Genomic DNA, 20490 nt, shown 5'->3' on the forward strand with positions numbered 1-20490 from the left:
AGAAGTAGCTGCGTGTTCCTTCACAGTGCAGAGAACAGGCAGCAGCAGTGCCCCGGCGGTGACGGTCCCTTGCGGAGCAGGGGGAACCAGCTCTGCCCACCGTGGGGGAGGGGCACCCCTGAGCCTGTGTTAGGTGCGGATCTCACACGTGTCACTGGGGCTCTTGCTCGTTGGCAGCTGGAGGGTTGTGGCAGGCGCAGCGGAAACAAACTCCTCAGCCCAGTGCAAAGGACAGAGGCACAGTCACTTACCTAGTCACAGGCTGCCCTTGGGTGGGGCCAGCTCTCAGGAAAGGGAAGCAAAACCCCTGGCCTGGCTGGCACAGCAGGAGAGGCTGACATCTTGCCCCTGCTGCAGGAAGTGAATTGGGCTGCACCAGCCCCTGCACCACAGGCAGCAACCGCGACAGCATGAGGCTGGAGGAGCCCAGCCTGCCCTACAGTGGCCCTTTCTGCGGGAGAGCCCGGGTCCATACCGACTTCACACCCAGCCCCTACGACAGGGACTCGTTGAAGCTGCGGGTGAGTAAGGCCCGACCGGCTGGGGCAGGAGGAAGGCGGGTGCAGAGAGAACGATCTATTACTGAACACACACCACCGGGTCCACACGCACTTGGCCTCAGCTCTGCCCCGGCTCAGCTGGATGAGCTGCTGGCTTTGCTGGCAGCTCAGCTGAGTGGGTGGGGGCTGGGCCTTTACCATAGCTGCCCATTCTCCTGGTGCAAATGGAAACAGAGTACAGGAAGGGCCCAAGACTCCTTTGGCAGTGCTTCGTGTGTCATTCCCGCGAGACATGACTCCCATGCTGCACAGGTGTAGGTCATGCCACAAGGCGCCAGGCGGCGTGAACTGGGACTAACACCCCCTTCCCGGCTCAGCTGCTCTCCGGGGCCTGGCCCAGTGCATAGACACCCCATGGCTCAGGGGCTGGACAGGCCCAGCTGCTAGGAGAGCCCTCTCCAGCCTCACTGGGGCCTGCATTGCAGCAAGCAGGATCACCCCCCAGGCCCACTGTAGCCATCACAAAGGCACAAGCCCAGGCTGTGCCCCGTGGCAGGCCCCTCCTGGCAGCTCCCTGGGCAGAGCAGAACTCCACTGCTGGGAGGCTGGCTCTGGTGCTGGCTCTGCTGCCCCCACCAGCCCAGAGCCCCACCAGCCACCCCCACTGGCTAACAGGCTATAGAAAGCTCAGCCTTGTAGACTGGGGCCAGCAGCCCCAGCACCCAGCCCTGTGCCCTGCAGCCAGGCCCCGCTATATCAATCCTGCAGCACAACGGAGTCAGAGAACAGCTGGCTCCCCAGGCACACAGAGCTGCTGAAATTACCCTAGCCTCTCCCCGTCCTCCCAGTGCCCAGAATAAGGGGGGAGGGGCTGGGTCAGGGGCACACCTTACTCTGCCCCCCTTCATCACAGCACCTGAGCATCATGGGTTTAGGCCTCATGGGTTTCTCCTCCCACCCTCCAGGCAGCAGGGCCATAGCCCCAGTGTACATGGGGGGATCAAAGCCCAGAGAGGCTAATGGGCCTGTCCAAGGTCACACAGGGCCTCTATGGCAGATCAGGGAATTGAACCAGGGGCTCCCAGTTCCTAGGCCAGTCTAGTCCAGGGTGCTGAATGGACTCTTGGGAACACTGCAGCCTTGGCATCAGGGCAAGCAGCCCCAAACCAGCCTCTCACTCCCAAAGGCAGAGAGGAGGCTTAGAGCCACCTCCCACCCACAGATACTGGGCCTCAGCAAGGCTCTTCTGCTTCAGTCTCTGCTGTGTGCTCCCACTGGCTTAGCTCCTCAGGTCTCCCCTGGCGCTCCCACCCCCCTGAGCAGCTGGCTGGTAGGGTACTAAAACGCCAGCACCTGGCTGAGCCCCAACCAGCACTAGAGGAGCTGACCCAGCGGGTGCCAGTAGGGAAAATGTGGGGCAAAAAAGCTTGGCAAAGGCAGCCCCAGCCCTCGCCTTCCTCACTGCAGGGGTACGAGAGAGGACGACACCCACCCCCAACCATGGGAATGGCTACAGACGGGCTCCAGGGAACAAATGCCAGTGCCTTTGCCTGGCTGTCCCCCGCAGCACATCAGCTGTCCTGTGGGGGGCCAGGCCCCACCCAGCTCCTACCAGTGCCACTGCTAGGGGAGCCCGTGGGCACAGACCCAGCAACAACAGCGCAGGTGGGACAAGCGCAGCCCTGTCCCACCTGCCAGGGGTAGAGATTCTCAAAGGGATTCCTCTTTGTGTCTGGCCCAGAAAGGGGACATCATCGGGATCATAGAGAAGCCCCCCGTGGGTACCTGGACGGGGGTGCTAAACAACAGAGTGGGCTCCTTCAAGTTCATCTACGTGGACATCATCCCCGAAGAGCCAATGCCAGCTCGCAAAAGCCGGGGGCAGAGCAAGAGCAAGCGGCCCAAGCCCAAGACCTTACACGAGCTGCTGGAGCGCATAAACCTGGAGGTGAGAGCCTGGCCACGGGCTCTGGGGAAGGGGAGGACAGGCGACCTGCACAGACAGACACCAGCGGTAGGGTGACCATACTCATAGACAGACTCATAGATATTAAGGTCAGAAGGAACCGTTATGATCATCTAGTCTGACCTCCTGCATAATGCAGGCCACAGAATCTCTCCCACCCACTCCTGCAATAAACCTCTCACCTATGTCTGAGCTATTGAAGTCCTCAAATCATGGTTTAAAGACTTTAAGGTGCAGAGAATCCTCCAGCAAGTGACCCATGCCCCATGCTACAGAGGAAGGCGAAAAACCCCCAGGGCCTCTTCCAATCTGCCCTGGAGGAAAATTCCTTCCTGACCCCAAATATGGCAATCAGCTGAACCCTGAGCATGTGGGCAAGATTCACCAGCCAGATACCCAGGAAAGAATTCTCTGTAGTAACTCAGATCCCACCCCATCTAACATCCCATCACAGGCCATTGGGCCTATTTACCATGAATAGTTAAAGATCAATTAATTGCCAAAATCATGTTATTCCATCATACCATCTCCTCCATAAACTTATAGAGTTTAATCTTGAAGCCAGATAGGTCTTTTGCCCCCACTGCTTCCCTTGGAAGGCTATTCCAGAACTTCACTCCTCTGATGGTTAGAAACCTTCCTCTAATTTCAAGTCTAAACTTCCTGATGGCCGGTTTATATCCATTTGTTCTTGTGTCCACATTGGTACGGAGCTTAAATAATTCCTCTCCTTCTCTGGTATTTATCCCTCTGATATATTTATAGAGAGCAATCATATCTCCCCTCAGCCTTCTTTGGTTAGGCTAAACAAGCCAAGATCCTTGAGTCTCCTTTCATAAGACAAGTTTTCCATTCCTCGGATCATCCTAGTAGCCCTTCTCTGTACCTGTTCCAGTTTGAATTCATCCTTCTTAAACATGGGAGACCAGAACTGCACACAGTATTCCAGGTGAGGTCTCACCAGTGCCTTGTATAATGGTACTAAAACCTCTTTATCTCTACTGGAAATACCTTGCCTGATGCATCCCAAGACCGCATTAGCTTTTTTCACGGCCATATCATATTGGCGGCTCATAGTCATCCTGTGGTCAACCAATACTCCAAGGTCCTTCTCCTCCTCCATTACTTCTAATTGATGCGTCCCCAGCTTAGAACTAAAATTCTTGTTATTAATCCCTAAATGCATAACCTTACACTTCTCACTATTAAATTTCATCCTATTACTATTACTCCAGTTTACAAGGTCATCCAGATCCTTTTGTAGGATATCCCGGTCCTTCTCTAAATTGGCAATACCTCCCAGCTCTGTATCATCCGCAAACTTTATTAGCATGCTCCCACTTTTTGTGCTGAGGTCAGTAATAAAAAGATTAAATAAGATTGGTCCCAAAACCGATCCCTGAGGAACTCCACTGGTAACCTCCCTCCCGCCTGACAGTTCATCTTTCAGTATGACCCGCTGTAGTCTCCCCTTTAACCAATTCCTTATCCACCTTTCAATTTTCATATTGATCCCCATCTTTCCAATTTAACTAATTCCCCATGTGGCACCATATCAAACGCCTTACTGAAATCTAGGTAAGTTAGATCCACTGCCTTTCCTTTGTCTAAAAATTCTGTTACCTTCTCAAAGGAGATCAGGTTGGTTTGGCACAATATCTACCTTTTGTAAAACCATGTTATATTTTGTCCCATTTATCATTGACCTCAATGTCCTTAACTACTTTTTCCTTCAAATTTTTTTCCAAGACCTTGCATACTACAGATGTCAAACTAACAGGCCTGTAGTTACCCGGATCACTTTTTTCCCCCTTTCTTAAAAATAGGAACTATGTTAGCAATTCTCTAGTCATACAGTACAACCCCTGAGTTTACAGATTCATTAAAAATTCTTGCTAATGGGCTTGCAATTTCATGTGCCAATTCCTTTAATATTCTTGGATGAAGATTATCTGGGCCCCCCGATTTAGTCCCATTAAGCTGTTAGAGTTTCGCTTCTACCTCAGATATGGTAATATCTACCTCCATATCCTCATTCCTATTTGTCATGCTACTATTATCCCTAAGATCCTCATTAAAGACTGAGGCAAAGTATTTGTTTAGATATTGGGCCATGCCGAGATTATCCTTAACCTCCACTCCATCCTCAGTGTTTAGTGGTCCCACTTCTTCTTTCTTTGTTTTCTTCTTATTTATATGGCTGTAGAACCTTTTACTATTGGTTTTAATTCCCTTTGCAAGGTCCAATTCTACTTGACTTTTAGCCTTTCTCACTTTACCCCTGCATGTTCTGACCTCAATAAGGTAGCTTTCCTTGCTGATTCCTCCCATCTTCCACTCCCTGTAGGCTTTCTGCTTTTTCTTAATCACCTCTCTGAGATGCTTGCTCAGCCAGCTTGGTCTACAACTCCTGCCTATGAGATTTTTCCCCTTTCTTGGGATGCAGGCTTCCGATAGCTTCTGCAGCTTTGACTTGAAGTAATCCCAGGCCTCCTCTGCCTTTAGATCCATAAGTTCTTCAGTCCAATCCACTTCCCTAATTAATTTCCTTACTTTTTGAAAGTCAGCCCTTTTGAAATCAAAAACTCTAGTCACCGATTTATTTTTGTTAATCCTTCCGTTCAGTTTGAACTGAATTAGCTCATGATCACTTGAACCAAGGTTGTCACCTACAACTATTTCTTCTATGAGGTCCTCACTATTCACCAAAACCAAATCTCAAATGGCATCCTCTCTAGTCCGTTCAGCAACTACTTGATGAAGGAATCCATCAGCTATTGCATCTAGGAAAATCTGAGCCCTATTATTATTACTAGCACTTGTCCTCCAGTTTATATCTGGGAAGTTAAAGTCTCCCATGATCACGCAGTTCCCATTAGTATTTACTTCATTAAACACATTAAAGAGGGCTCTATCCATACCCAAATCAGATCCCGGTGGTCTACAGCTCACCCCAAGCACTATCCCAGGGGAGGCTCTAGTAGTTTTCTTCCCCATTGTGATTTTTGCCCAGACGGACTCGGTCTTATCCATTCCATCGCCTCTTATTTCTTTACAGTCTACCTCATCATTGATATACAGTGCTACTCCGCCACCTTTGCCTTCATTTCTGTCTTTCCTAAACAGCACATCCCCTTCCACACCTGAACTCCAGTCATGACGACTACTCCACCATGCTTCTGTTCTCCCTAGAATACCTGGTTTCACTTCCTGCACCAGTAGCTCGAGTTCCTCCATTTTGTTACCGAGGCTCCTCGCACTGGGGTACAAACATCTTCATTTTGCTGTTTGGCCTCGCTCACATTCTTCACTCGATTTACACACAGACATTCTATCACCAGTATCACCTACTAGACTGGTATCCACACTGCCCTTCCTCCTTATGGCCATTCTCCTACCCACGGCTGTATCCCTTCTTACTTTGTTTTCTTCCCTCTCAGTGCTAAAATCCAGCATGGAGATTACGTCCTGTTTTGGCTGGGACAGTCTCTTTTTTTAAGCCCTGTCCCGGCCACCCTGACTTTTTTTGGCAAAAGCGGGGTGCGCAGGAACAGGGTGGGCAAGCGGGTATGCCAGCCCCGCCCAGGGAGGGAGGCAGGGCTCAAGCAGCGGTACTGACACCAGCCCCAGCCTCGTTCATCTCTCATACCAGTGACAGCTCTGCCAACCTGCTCCATAGGATCCCTGCACCATTCAGTGCAGCCACAGCGAACACGGGGAATGAAGCTGCAGTGCAAGGCGTCAGAATGCTGCAGTTCTTATCTATAGACCACAACACAAACTATGGCACGTCTGCTTAATCATTTGTTCCTCATTATTATCATCACACATGCCCCATTACTAAACCCTCCCCAGTGGATATTGCCAGCTCCAGGGGGCAGAGTTAAGGTGGCCTGGGATGGGGGGCGGTGTACCTTTAACTTTGTATTTCCTGATTTTCAGAGGTTTAAGTTTGTGTTACCTTAACTCTTCATTTGCTGGTTTATAGAGGTTTCAATTTAACCATTCTTGATATACTGCGGGGGACACTAGGCAGCCTCATCTCTGCATTAACTGATTAAGTAGTTTATTTAGTTTTTAGATTAAATTCAATTTTCACCTGCCCCCACATTTTCAGCTCTAAAGCTGCCACCAGCAATTATATTGATAGTGAGTAACAATGCAGTAGAAACTGCTAGGAGGTAGCTGGAGGTTTGGGTAGCCAGGCAGAGACAGCTGGAAATTCTGGCACCTGAGAAAGAATGGGAGGCAGTTGGGATTGTGGAATAAACACATCAGCTTGATCTATAATATATAACTAATGGAAGAAAGGGGAAGTTGATAGAAATGAATTTAAATAAGAAGTTACGTGTTGTAGAAAACTGATAAGGGAAGCAAAGGGACACAAGGTGAACTCAATTGCCTTCAGAATTAAGGACAATAAGGAATTTTTCAAATACATTAGGAACAAAAAGAATCCCGATAATAGTATTGGTCCATACTAGAGGGAAATGGTAGAATTATCAATAATAATGTATAAAAGGCAAAAGGTTTCATTATCTAAGGAAAAATAATGATATAGTCTCATCATATTATGACAATAGCACTCTTTCCATTTCAGTAGTATCTCTGGAGGATATTAAATAGAAGCTATTAAAGTCAGACATTTTTAAATCAGCACGTACAGATAACTTGCATCCAAGAGTTTTAAAATAACTGGCTGCGGAGCTCACTGGATGTTAATGTTGATTGTAATAAGTCTTAGAGCACTGGGAAAGTTCTAGAAGACTGGAAGAAAGCTAATGTTCCAATTTTTAAAAAGGGAAAATGGAATGACCTGGGTAATTATAGGCCTGTCAGCCTGACATCGATCCCACCAAGATAATGGAGTGGCTGATACAGGACTTGATTAATAGAAATTTAAAGTAGGGTAATGCAAATCAACATGGCTTTATGGAAAATAGATCCTGTCAAACTAACTTGATATCTTTTTTTGATGAGATTATTATCTTGATCAACAAACTTGTAGTGTTGATGTAATAGACTTCTGTAAGGGATTTGACTTGGTACCACACATTTTTATTTAAAAAAAGCCCTAGAATATCATCAAATTAACATGGCACACATTAAATGGATTAAAAATTGTCTAACTGATAGGCCTCAAAATGTAACTGTAAACAGGGAATCGTCATTGAGCAGGTGTGTTTCCTATCTGACCTTTTTATCAATGACATGGAAAAAAAGTATAAAAATCACTGAAAAAGTTTGCAGATGACACAAAAATAGGGGTAGTAGTAAATAATGAAGAGGAAGGGTCACTGATTCAGAGTGACCTGAATTGCTTGGTAAACTGCGCACAAGCAAACAATACGTGTTATATTCATCTGGGAACAGAGTGTGTTGGCCATATTTACCGGATGGGGGACTCTGGCCTGGGAAGCATGAATTCTGAAGGAGATTTGGAGTTGTGGCAGCTAATCAGCTAAACACAAGCTCCCATGATGATGCTGTGGCCAAAGGAGCGAATGTGATCTTGGGATGTATGAACAGGGAATCTCAAGTAGGAGCAGAGAGGTGATTTTTCCTCTGTATTTGGCACTAGTGCGACCGCTGCTAGAATCCTGTGTGCAGTTTTAGTGTCCTCAGTTCAGGAAGGATGTTGGAAAACTGGAGAAGGTTTAGAGAAGAGCCACAAGAATGACTAAGGATATAGCTACACTGTGCTAAAAGACCCATGGCACCACGTCTCAGAGCCCGGCCAATTGACTGGGGCTGTGGGGCTAAAAAGAGGAATGTAGATGCCTCTTCACCTCCCAAGTCTACTCTGCTATTTTTAGCCCTGTGCACCCGAATCAATTGAGCCGGGCTCTGGGATTCAGTGCCATGGGGTATTTTATTGCAGTGTAGACATACCCTAAAAGCTTAGAAAACCTGCCTTAGAGTCACAGATTCAGAGAGCTCCATCTGTTTAGCTTAACAAAGAGACGGTTAAGGAGTAACTTGATCCCAGTCTGAGTATCTACATGGGGAACAAATCTTTAATAATGGGCTCTTCAGTCTTACAGAGAAAGGTCTAAAATGATCCAATGGCTGGAAGTTGAAGCTAAACAAATTCAAGCTAGAAATAAGTTGTAAATTTTAACTGTGAGAGTAATTAACCATTGGAACAATGTAGCAAGGGTCATGGTGGATTCTCCATCATTGACCATTTTTAAATCAAGACTGGATGTTTTTCTAAAAGATCTGCCCTAGGAATTATTCTGGGGCAGTTCTCTGGTCTGTGCTGTACAGGAAGACAGACTAGATGATCACTGTCAGGGTTCCCTCCCCACTCTGAACTCTGGGGTACAGACGTGGGGACCCACATGAAAGACCCCCTAAGCTTAATTCTACCAGCTTAGGTTAAAAACTTCCCCAAGGCACAAATCCTTTCCTTGTCCTTGGACGATATTGCTGCCACCACCAAGTGATTTAGACAAAGAGTCAGGAAAAGGGCCACTTGGAGTTCCTATTTCCCCAAAATATCCCCCCGAGCCCCTTCACCCCCTTTCCTGGGGAGGCTTGAGAATAATATACCAACCAATAGGTTAACAAAGTGAGCACAGACCAGACCCTTGGGTTTTTAGGACACTAAAAACCAATCAGGTTCTTAAAAGAAGAACTTTATTATAAAGAAAAAAGTAAAAGAAGCACCTCTGTAAAATCAGGATGGAAAGTAATTTTACAGGATAATAAAAAGATTTAAAACACAGAGGATTCCCCTCTAGGCTCAACTTCAAAGTTACAAGAACAGGAATAAACCTCCCTCTTAGCATAGGAAAAATTCACAAGCTAAAACAAAAGATTTCCTTGCTATTACTTACAATTTCTGTAATTTTAGATGTATCATTTCAGTAGGAGCTGGGTTACCTGCTTGGTCTCTCTCTTTGTTCCGAGGGGGAACAACAAAGAGAGCACAAACAAAACCTCGCCCCCCCCCCAGATTTGAAAGTATCTTCTTTTCTTATTGGTCCTTTTGGTCAGGTGCCAACCAGGTGATTTGAGCTTCTTACCCCCTTTCAGGTAAAGGAGGGATTTTATGCTACCCTTAGCTGTATGTTTATGACAATCACAGTGGGCCCCTCTGGCCTTGGAACCTACATCTGTTCCTGTTAATCAAATTGACAACAAAATAGTTAATACTGACAAGGGTTAAAGGCCATGATAAGACTAGCATTGGCCCTTGGAGTAAGAGGGCCATTCAATACCCAGCTGGCAGATCTCACTGCAGTGGTCACACTGTTCCTCTTTGCACAGGGATTTTTGCAACCTCATGTGCTAGGAACAGGGTTTTTAAATGAAAGTTGAGATTCTGTAGTCCAAGTCTGCCCAGGGTGAAGCTCTCAGCTGAGGGATACAAAGGCTAGATGAGTGTCTCCAAGGATATACGCTCTACAGGCTTAGCTGTTGTGTGAGGTTGATTGTCTCTGTCCCCAGGAGCACATCTCCACCTTGCTACTGAATGGCTACCAGACCCTGGATGACTTCAAGGAGCTGCGGGAGACCCACCTGAATGAGCTAAACATCATGGACCCCCAGCATCGTGCCAAGTTGCTCACAGCTGCTGACCTGCTGCTGGACTATGACGGTAAGAGGCAAACACCCGCTCTGCTACCTTCCTGCACCCAGAGACCTCTCCCCTCTGGGCAGTTGCTCTATAACAGCCAGTAAGCTCCAGGCCAGGTCTGGCCCTTCCCTGGAATCCACCTGCTGCTATTGGCACAGACATCCACCGTTCAAGGACATGGGAAGCAGAGGAGTTTGCAGGCGGGCTGTATCCACTGACTCTTAGCCACTAGGACAGACTTCCCCTACAGGGCCCCAGCTGGCAGCCAGAGCCAGGAGTGCCCTGCATTTTACCACAGCCAGTGTTCAAATTACATCCCACATGGCAACTGCTCTGCCAAGGAGCCACCCCAGTGCCAAGCAAGGGCGAGCCACCAGGAGACATCCTAGCTGCAAGCTGCTCTGTGCACCTGGGGGAGAAGCAGCACAAGTGACAGAATAAGCCAGGGGGCCTCACCCAGTGCAGCTGGCTAGATTTAGAGCAAGTCATATCTCATTACCCAGAATGCCTCTGCACAGCCCCTAAGCATGCAGGGAGCAGCCTCACCCTCCCACCCCCAGCTTGGCCCAGCCAAGGGCAGGCTGGGCCCTGCTCAGAGCTCCCTGGGAAGCAGCCCATGCCCTTTAGCCTCTAACGCTTTGGCTTCTCTCCCCCCTGCAGCGGCCAGTGAGGCTGAGGAAGGAGAGAGCTCGGAGCCGCAACCTTCCACCTCAGACCCCAAAGGGGACATTCCCCGCGACTCGGGCTGCTTCGAAGGATCTGAGACACTGGAGAGTGGCCGGGATGAGATGGAGCTGAACAGCACAGAGGAGCAACTTCAGACCCTCTCTCTAGAATAGTCCTCCTGAGCCTGCCCCCTCCCTGCCCCAGCACTGTCCTCCCAGCACTACACCACATCAGGGACTGAGCCTGCAGAGCAGGGAGGACAGGACATGACACCCCAGGGGCACACTCTACCCTGACCAACATCTGGGGAGATTCCTGGACCACAGATGACCACCCCCATGCTGGGAACACTCATGTGAGCCCTGCAGGGGAAGACACTGGGGCTGTTTTATGGTTCCATGGGGCAGCTGCCTAGGTCCCCACCCCAGGATACATCTCCCCTTTGGGAGCTGCACGGGACCCCTCTCTGCACTCCTATCAAAGACAAAGGATCTGCTTCTGCAAATAGCTCAGCCTCCAGCATCTCCGTTAGAAACTCCAGCCTCAGAGCCTGTGCATTAGCCATGAACAGGTGTTTTCCTGCCCCTCTGCCTGGCACCCACTGTGGTCTGCTCACACCCTCTGCCTGGCCTTACCAAATGGCCGAGGCCTCAGTCAGCAGGACACCCTTCGAATGGGAAGGATCCAGGAAGCTCCTGGGCAATGCAAAGCCACACAGTTTATCCAAGAGGGTGTCTGAGGCTATGCAATGGGAGATGCCCACTTTCAGCTGAAGCTCCCTGGCATCAAAGGCTCTTTGCAAGGGAGGCTACAGGTAACCTAGGAGCTGGTGCTAACAGGGTGAGGGACCGGGAACTGAACAAGAAGTGAGACCATTGTGTTTCTAATGCAACTCTCAGGGTGGTGGAGGGGGACAGACAGCAGAGCAGGGCGATGGGTGCCACACAGGATCCTCGCCATCAAGACTCAGCAAGCGCTGGGAGCCGAAGTCTGTAGCCTCCCAAGCTGGCATTCCTCAGAAAGGGGCGAGTCCCTTGCAAGGCAGAGCCTAGCCATGTGGCGACCAGCTTGGCCAGAAAGCAGAGGGTTTGGCTCCAGGGGCTTTGCCATTCCTCGTCACAGGACATTGAGTTATTAGAAATACGGCCAGGCTGCAGCAGCTCCCCCAGCCAAAGGCGCGGGCCAGCTCACTACAGCAACAGACCAGGCCATCGCTCCAGCCTGCCACACATGCCCACTGAGGCCAACCTGGCTCAGGCCAGCAGAGACTTGTTTGGGAAGCTGGTAGGAAAGACAGCACCTTGTGTTGGAAAGGCCCTGCATTGTGCTCGCAACATTCCCCAGTGTGTGGCCATTCTGCCTTCGTGTGGGCAGAGTCCTCGCTTTGCAGCGGGCGCTGTGCATTGGAACAGCTGCCTTGGGAAGGCACACACTGCGTGTGCACCGAGGAAGCCGATACTGACTTGGTTTGTTTGAAGTGATCCTTGGTGCTTAGTCCCCGGGCCCACAACTGCTCAAGAGCCCCCTGTGCAACAGAGAATGGGGGCACCCCCAATGTGAATTCATGTGTTCCCTACAGAGCTCACACCCCTGTTCAGGGCTGTCCCTGACAGACTAACACTGCAGCGTTGGGGCACGTCGATTACGGATGCAGCTGATGGATGCAAGAGGGTGCTGCATTAAGAGCAGCAAGAGCCCACCTAGCTTTAGACAGCAAGCAGGTTGGGTTCTATTGGGGCTTGTCCCAGGGCAAAAGGGCTGGACCAGCTTTGGCACAATGTGGCTGCACCAAGAGTTCTTCGGTTAGCTTATGTTAAAAGGGCAGGAAATAGTCTTGCACTGGAGCTGCACCCATATGCTGTTACCCACAGAATATGCTGAGTGACTGGGAAATGGGCCAATTCCAGTCCTGGAGTAAAAGGCTACAACACCCACTAATGCTGATGGGAGATACATCTGCTTACAGCAGAGTCACCTTTGGCACCATGTCTGTGGCAAGCTTAGCCCTGAATTCCAGGACTCCTGTGCCCATAAAATCTCTGCCTTTCTGTTGCAGTAATGTAGGTTTGGGTGTTGAATTCACTCCCTTGTGCTTGACCCCAATAAAACATGCTCTAACTTGCAACTCTGTGTGTTGGCCTCCTGCCTGCACCACAGGCTTAGTGAAAGGGCTTGGGACCCTTGGGATCTCCCCTCTCTCAGGGGGAAGTTAGTACAAGGCCATTTTTCCTTGTGCTTCAGCCAGTTGGAAGACAGACCCCAGGTGGAGAGGATGCTGCCTCCCTCCTATCCCCCAGCATGCAAGATTTTCTTGGCAAAAGGGCTCCCCACTTCTACAGCAGGTCCAGGAGCCTTTGTTCTTCCTCTCTTCAGAACAGGTTTTTTTTTTTAAACCTGCTCCATTTTCTCCCCCACAATCCCACCGTGTGCAGCTAGCACAAGATCATTCTCAATCCCCACCCCACAAGCTCACCCAACCAGTTGACTTTCCCTTCAGCCACGTATTGCCAAGAGCTCCCCACAAGGGTGCGGAGCTGCCCCAGTGACATTAAAACACACTGAGTAAAATCTGAAAATATGGTTCTTTACAAACAGGGCCCAGTCCCTCTGGCTCTCCGGAGTAAGGGATGCCTCAGGAAAGAGAGTTGACAGACATACACAGGAAGAGACCACAGTTCAGAGGCTTTCGAACTGATTAGGATTCCTTCATTTGTTTAAAAAATCCAAAAAACAAAAAAAACTTCCTTCATTGAGAAACTTAACGGATCAGACAAGGAGCCACCGTGCAAGAGGTACCAGAGGGCCCCTCCAGTAGGCAGAGTTTGACACAGTACATCAGAAAATAGATTAGTAAAAACAAAAATACATTTTTTGCAACAAGTTTGAGATTTGGTCGGTAGCATGTTGGGGGCAGGTGGAAAAGTTTGGCTGTAGCCTCCAACACAGTCCCCAGCAGGCAGGGGGCACTAGCATGGGCAGGGAGTGGAGCACCACTGGAGTGGCAGAGCGCTGAGCCTATGCAGCCGGGACAAGTCCCACCCACAGGACTAAGGCTTCCGTGGGGAGGGATGTGGAGAGCCCAGAACCTGGCACAGGGTGGGTGAACTCAGAGGGGCCAGCCAGACTCAAGGCTCCTCCTCTGTGCTCTCCCAGCAGGGGAAGAGGGGACAGTTCTCAAGGGGACAACACACTCCAGCTGGAGCTAAGGGAGGCAGCAATTTTGAACTGTGCTCAACTATAGAGATGGGGGGGTAAGTGGGAATGCCTCTGTGCCTTCTACCCTGGCCATCCCACTTGCATCAAGCCAGCATAGAGTGGGAGCTTTAAGGCTGAATGGGACAAGAAGCCAGGCCACACAGCCAAGGGAGGAACAGGAAGGATCCTGCCCCCAGTTCTCAACAGTGCTGCCCTCAAGCCAGAGAGGTAGGGCAGCTCCAACCTCCCCTCTATTCTGCAGAGCACTGCCCTTCAGGACTCTCAGCATACACCTGCTGTACGGGGAGTGCTGGGAGACAGGGCACAGTGCAGGTCTCTCATGCTAGGATCACCTCCAATGCCAGCTGAGACAGACCGTTCTGAGAACTAGTTAATAACAGGCCAGTAAATGTGGGTCAAGATGGGGGGGCTCCTGCCTCAAGCTTGGGGGGAAGCAGGTCAGACGCCTCAGTGACCCCAATTCCTCCCTCCCTCCACGCCAGGGTCTCACCCTAGGACATACCACAAGTGGCGCGGAATAAGAGAATAAGAGTGCCCTCTTGAGCAGAATCAGGCATTTCCCCTAAGCAGAGACTGAGAATTACAACAGACAGACGGGAAGGGGACACCCCTCCCCCAGGGACGCATGGGGGGTGCCACAGAAGGGCTCCTCCTTTTAGCCACACCCAACATCTCTTGGTGGCAGACGGGAGGGAAGATGGCACAAAGGAGATGGCTAAGCTGCCTCACAGCAGCCCTCAAGCTGAGACTGGGAGCCCCCAGGAGCCTCGCTCATGCAGACAGGAGGAGAAAGGAGTCAGACTCCATAGAGTTCCTTCTCCCAAGGCAACAGCCCCCGTGAAAGGCCCGCCTGTCCCCTGCCCCAGCTGGCGGAACCCTTTGCAGCCAGAGCTGCTCCAGGTGGAAAAGCACGTGGGGGCCCTGGAATGCTGCATTGAGGCCTAGGCTCCTCCTGACAAAGGGAGTTCAGAGCCAACCGGGGCAGAGAGAGGGAAAGAGCTTTTCACCATTTACTTCAATGGGGGCACAGCCTCCCCAGCCAAGGGGTGGAAGCCCCACTGCCTGGGGCAGCAAACACAAGAGTTGACAAGGCACTAGGGAACAAATCCTGCCCTGGCCCCAGGAACAGAGTGCAAATGACCCAAGAGGGCTCTTCCCTCGTGATTCCCTGGTGCAACTGCTCTGCAGCTGGTGCAGGGTCCAGAGAGTAGCGAGCTCTGCCCCGGCATTGCTCTCCCCTGACACTCCTGCAGTGAAAGGTGCACTCCCCAAAGGGCAAAGGAGGCTGCCCACTCCATGATTGTTCAAGGACCTCTAATGCCTGCTAGTCACTAATGGGGAAGTTTGGGAAGGAAGCTACAGAAAACCATCTCCAGGTGGATTGCCTGCCCAGGTGTTTCTGGCCCTGTTGGCACCAAGACAGTATTTCCTGGCCACCCCACCACCTTACACAATAAAATAATGCCAGAGACGGAGGGAGAAGGGGGAGGGAGAGAGACGAACACTGCCATGGTCACAGTCACCTTCCCATCATGATTCCTCAATCCTGCCACTCCACTGCAGGGCAGCTGCCGACGTCAGAGATGACTGCTGGGGCAGAAAGAGAGGGCCATGGCCAGGCTAGCATTTAGCACTAAGGACCAACTGCAGAGTGAGAAGTCCTACTTCAGCCTGTTCCGAGACCAGCTGCAAGGGTAAAGGTCTGTACCAATGACTGACATGCTCTGCTCACTCTTTGAATCCATTGGCAATGACCTGGGCCAGGCGCACTCCTGTCCACAATCAAGGTGAATAAAGACTAAAGCAAAATGGCCATGAGGAATTGCCTGCCAGCCAGCCCATCTGCTCCCCTCAGTGAGGGGTGGTCTGCTTGCCTGCCAGCCAGCCGGCCTTCTCCGCCTGGCAATCACTTCTGGCATTGATTGGACAGAACAAACAATGTTCTCCTTTTGAGCAGAGGTTAGTGCTCAGTTGGCCCATCGTCCCGGGTCTGTGCTGGGAGCTCCACAGCAGAAGGTTGAGTCTCCTCTGGCATCCCAGTAGGGCTCAGCGGCAGCATGGGGACCTGGGAAGAGGAGAGAGTAATGGGATGGAGCAGACACTCCCAAACCCACAGTGTGTCTTTCCCTCCAAAACCACAGGCAATAGCAGTCTGCCTTCGACAACCCCGCCCATTGAGGTCAAGCAGGGATGGGAACAGGGGACGGGAAGGGCCCTCCTGCATCACTCAGTTCAGTCCCAGCAATTGCAGGCCATCCTGTCATGTAATCCTATTTGATTTATCAGGCTAGGCTGTTTGCCCCACTGCTCCTACTGAGAGACTGTTGCAGAGCCTCCTTCCTCTGCTTGTTAAACTCAGTTTGTTCAAGGACAATTTATCCCTATTTGTTCCTGTCCCAACATTGTCCTATAGCTTCAACACCTCTTCTCTCTCCCTGCTGCTTCCGCCATGGCCAGCAATGGCTTCAGGCTCCTGCTTGCCTTTCTTCACCTGCAGGCCAAGGTTAGAGGGGCCGGGTGAAGAGTGGAAGAGGGAACTCTCTATTTGCCCCTGCCTACCCCCCTCCTTCCAACGAGCCCAGCAGCCCCCTCGGCCACTGTTCTCTCTCATGAGGTTACACTCCCAGTTCAGGTTTGGCACCACCGAGTGCTGCTGTAGGGCGAGTGGAGGAGCCAGATCAGAGAGGGGGAAAGGGGCCCAGGGAACCGGGAACAAGTGGATTATTCAGGCTTCCAAGAGATAGAGCTGCCCTGCAGAAACAGGTGCTGCCGTAACACCCTCACCCAGAGATGGAAACATGGGGAGGAAAAAGGGCTCCACAGCGAGTGATAAATCAGGCCGGGGCCCAGGCTTCTGGGCCCCCTGCTCACTCACCACGGCTTCCTCCTACTGCAGTGAGCGCCCGGACCTGGGCCAGCTACTGCCAACACTGGCAGGCGGTGATTCCCAGGATGATAGCCCCCAGCTGACCACACCTGCCTTCAGGGTGCCACAAGAGAGTGCAAAGGAGCCCAGCTGCTTGGAAGATGCTTTGCAGCTGCCCTGCTCTCCCCCACTCATGGACATCCCCTTGCCAGCATCATCTCTGCAGCAAGACTCCTTCCAGGAGATCCCTCAGCTCAGGACCTAGCATTACTCCAAGGACAACTGCCTCACTCTCCCTATTGCAGGTTGTTCTCAGCCCCTGTCTGTCCTCCTGACTAGAGCTGGAGCTTATGGCTACCATCACCAGCCGGAGCGGAGTACAGGGCATCTGGCTGCATGGGGAAGAGGGTCACTTACTGCACTTTGACGCGTGGGGCTGCTGCTGCCCTCCCGAGTGCTGCCCACTGCCTGCGCACTGAGCACCTGAGCAGCACCGGGCTCCTGAGTGCTGCTCTTCTCCAGTGCGCCGGGCTCCTGAGTGCTGGGCCCCCGCGTGCTGCTGTCCCCCTGCGCACCGCTCTCCTCCTGCTGCAAGATGCCCCGTCTGTCCAGCACACTGCAAGGAACAGAGTGGGGAGGCTGAGGGCACAGCCCTCCCTCACCCGAGGCAGGCCTGGGGAGGGGGTGGCGGGGGAGGGCCTGAGAGCACAGCCCGGCCTCGCCCAAGGCAATCCCTGCTGCGAGGACAGGAACAAGGCGACTGCCAGGGGAGGGGCACTAATGCGGCAAACGCCACAGGCACGTGTCTGTTCTGGCTGCATGGCTCACAGAAACAGAAGCTCCTCTGCTCCCCGGTCAGCACCAGAGCCCCATGTGAGACAGTGCACCGAACTCCTGAGCAAAGGCCTGAAACCTCGAGGTAAGGCTGGGAGGCCAGGAGCAAAGGCCAGTTCCCCGGGACAAAGTCTCTTGCCAGGCCGAAGCCCCTAGGGAGAGGAGCTGCCCCTTGGCTAAGGAAGGATGAAGGGCAGCACAAGCTTGCCTCGCTACAAGCACATACAGAAGGCCCCCTCTCCCTCAGGTTTTGAGTACAGACACCACTCCCCTTTCCCCCAGAGGAAGCCATGCATGGCTGAACAGCCCCCCACTGTGTAATGGGCTGGCAAGGCAAGGGCTTATGCCACAGACACCTGCATCTGTGACCCAGTGCCCCTCCAGCCCCAAGTGCCATGCAAGCCTGCAATTGCTCCCCAGCTCTTACCTGGGGGGCAGCGGCCCACACAGCACTTCACAGCAGTTCTTCACAATGTTCCCATGGCTATAGGGATTCTGCACCCGGTTCTTCCCAGTCCACGCCCCCTTAATCTGCAAGCAGAGAATACCCCAAAGACACTGGGTATGAGCTCCCTGCAAGATCACGGCTCTCGAGCATTCAGCTCCACTGACTGATGCACTGGGGCACTGCACAGGTGCCCCTCATCATGGTTACACACCGCATGGGCTCTGGCTGCCTCTCAGAGCAGGGCTTGGACCCTGTTATTTCCATTGCTGACACATGGAGACCATCAGACCTAGCACGAACCTAGCCCCCTGGGGACTGAAAGTGGGGTCCCAGACTCCTTGTGCATCCACTGGCTGGGCAGGGGCTGAAGAGAGGGGATTTGGGCCCTCCCCATTCTTGAGCAGCAGGCCTAAGGAGGCCTCAGAATAAGCTTAGGTTGACCTAAATTGCATTTCTGGGGCCTGTGGCAGCATTGAACCCGTGTGCTGCCCTGGATGTATGCCCTCCCTCCACCCCAGCCTGTGCCTGGGGTTTGGCCTTGCTGTGTGTGAGGGGAATTCACCCAGTGATGAACTGATGAGAAGTGGGGGGCGGGGAGGAGATGGCTCTGAAGAGGAGCTGGGGAGAGGCAAGCACACAGATAGGAGAGAGTGGGGAACATCACTCACGTCTTCGTTGGTCGTCTGGTTCAGAGCCACCAAGAAGGTGTGGAATCCGGTTAACCCCACCACTGACCAGAGGGTGAAGAAACAGATAAGCACCTCCAGGACCGTGAGCAGCTGGTTAAGGATTCAGAACCCCATGGCACAGCACCTATCTTCCACTGACCCTGCTTCATGACACTCTGTGTCGCTCCCCTCTGCTCCCCCTAAACACATGGACCGTCTCCTCTCCCATCGCCCCACAGCCTATAGCCACTCCCACCCCCCAATTAAAAAGAAAGCCTCCAGAAAGCCTGTGGGGAGACGCTACACACAAGTCACACACCTCCCTCCCCCACCAGGGCAGAGGGGTCGGAAAGGCAGGTATGCTCCATGCGGCGGGGAAAGATATGTTCCAGGGGTCTCTTTCAACGTGTTCAGGAAGCCAATCTTCAGGGACTCTGGGCAACACAAATGAGAGAGGTTAATGTACAGCGCTGTCCAAGAAGACAGGTCTCGTGCCTCCTCCAATCTATTGATTTCTGTGCTGATCTTGACCCAACCCCCACCCCGACAGCACAGCTCCCCATGCTGTTCCCCCCACCGGCAGGACTCACTGAGCGCCACGTAGACGATGTTGAAGGTGAATATGTAGATGGTGAGGAGTGAGAGCGAGAGGATGAAGAGGTAGAAGTAGCGGTAGTTCCTCTTCCCCACGCAGTTCCCAACCCAGGGGCAGTGATGGTCAAAGCGCTCTGGGGGAGCAAGAGAAGGACGTCAGCACACCTGCAGTGTGGGGCGAGGCGGGGCACCCAAGCCCTGCCAACACATCCCACCAGCACAGCTGGGGAAGCCCTAGCCCAAGCCCAAGGCAAGGGGCTTCCATTTCCTGTGCCTCCATCAGCAGAAAGCGCTCCCAGATTGTACCAGGCTAAGTCTCCAGGGGGAAGGATCTTGTGGGAAGAACACTTCCTACCCTGCTCCTCTGCACAGGAAACACTCCACCATGCTGCAGCCCTGGAAGAGGAAGGCCTCTAGCGTGGAGATACCTGGCCTTTTCCAGACCAACACCCCATGCCACAACTGAAGAGTTTGAGGACCCCCTCCATCTACCACAAAGACAGAGAGCATGGTTGATACGTGGGCCTGAGCGTGTCCCCAGGTAGAGACCCCATCCTCCTACAGAACCAGGCAAAGGGGCTAGCAAAGCTCCTCCATTGAGCAGAGTGCTCCTGAAGCACTGAGGTCACTTCTAGTGGGGTATTCAGCTCTATGGGAAGTATACCGAGCACTGCTGTTCCTGCTCCCAGAGTGCACTGCTATTTGTTTCTGGTATTAGATATAACCCACTCAGCCCCATTAACCTAATGTCTATTTCAGTTACAAAAATCAGCAACTGCTCCCCTTCATCCTCTTAGCTTCCCACAGTATGCAGCTCACAGCTGTTGCAGATAAAGGTGGAGGATATATTTATTAATTACACACACACACAACTTTAGAAGAATGTTATTAAGGTTGCAAAGTCAAACACTCAAAAGATAGGAAATGCCAGAATTAAGCTTTCCCATGCAACCTTAATTTGCCTCCTGTATGCCACATATTATGACAGTCTTTAATTCCATGATCACATACTATTTCTTCCCCCAAGAGAACATCCGCTTCATTTTAAAGAGTCATTATTAAGGGCACAAGAGCAAACCATCTCAATGCATAGGAAAGATGGGAAATATGTAGGGGATGACTTTGGCTTAACCAGGAGATCTTCGAA

General features: G+C 51.7%; 2 protein-coding genes across 7 annotated transcripts in view; one reads left to right on the plus strand and one right to left on the minus strand.

The window, feature by feature from the left end:
* SASH3 (SAM and SH3 domain containing 3) overlaps positions 1–12842 on the plus strand; it is a 29747-nt gene extending 16905 nt beyond the window's left edge. The window contains exons 5-8 of the mRNA XM_073360635.1: positions 358–521; positions 2242–2448; positions 9922–10072; positions 10712–12842. Of these exons, the coding sequence (XP_073216736.1) occupies positions 358–521; positions 2242–2448; positions 9922–10072; positions 10712–10890 (701 nt within the window). The 3' untranslated portion in view covers positions 10891–12842. The remainder of the gene's footprint in view (positions 1–357; positions 522–2241; positions 2449–9921; positions 10073–10711) is intronic.
* A 559-nt stretch (positions 12843–13401) lies between these two features.
* The window catches only part of ZDHHC9 (zDHHC palmitoyltransferase 9), a 39151-nt gene continuing 32062 nt past the window's right edge, over positions 13402–20490 (minus strand). For 5 of the 6 annotated variants that reach the window (XM_073360630.1, XM_073360631.1, XM_073360632.1 and 2 more), the window contains 6 exons: positions 19340–19477; positions 19135–19183; positions 18750–18852; positions 18061–18164; positions 17217–17415; positions 13402–15998 (listed from right to left, as the gene is read on the minus strand). In XM_073360630.1, coding sequence (XP_073216731.1) covers positions 15894–15998; positions 17217–17415; positions 18061–18164; positions 18750–18852; positions 19135–19183; positions 19340–19477 — 698 coding nt within the window. In that variant the 3' untranslated portion in view covers positions 13402–15893. The remainder of the gene's footprint in view (positions 15999–17216; positions 17416–18060; positions 18165–18749; positions 18853–19134; positions 19184–19339; positions 19478–20490) is intronic. The other variant, XM_073360634.2, reaches the window with a different exon arrangement.

The sequence above is a fragment of the Lepidochelys kempii genome, chromosome 9 (assembly GCF_965140285.1).
Source record: "Lepidochelys kempii isolate rLepKem1 chromosome 9, rLepKem1.hap1, whole genome shotgun sequence".
NCBI classification, from domain to species: Eukaryota; Metazoa; Chordata; order Testudines; family Cheloniidae; genus Lepidochelys; species Lepidochelys kempii.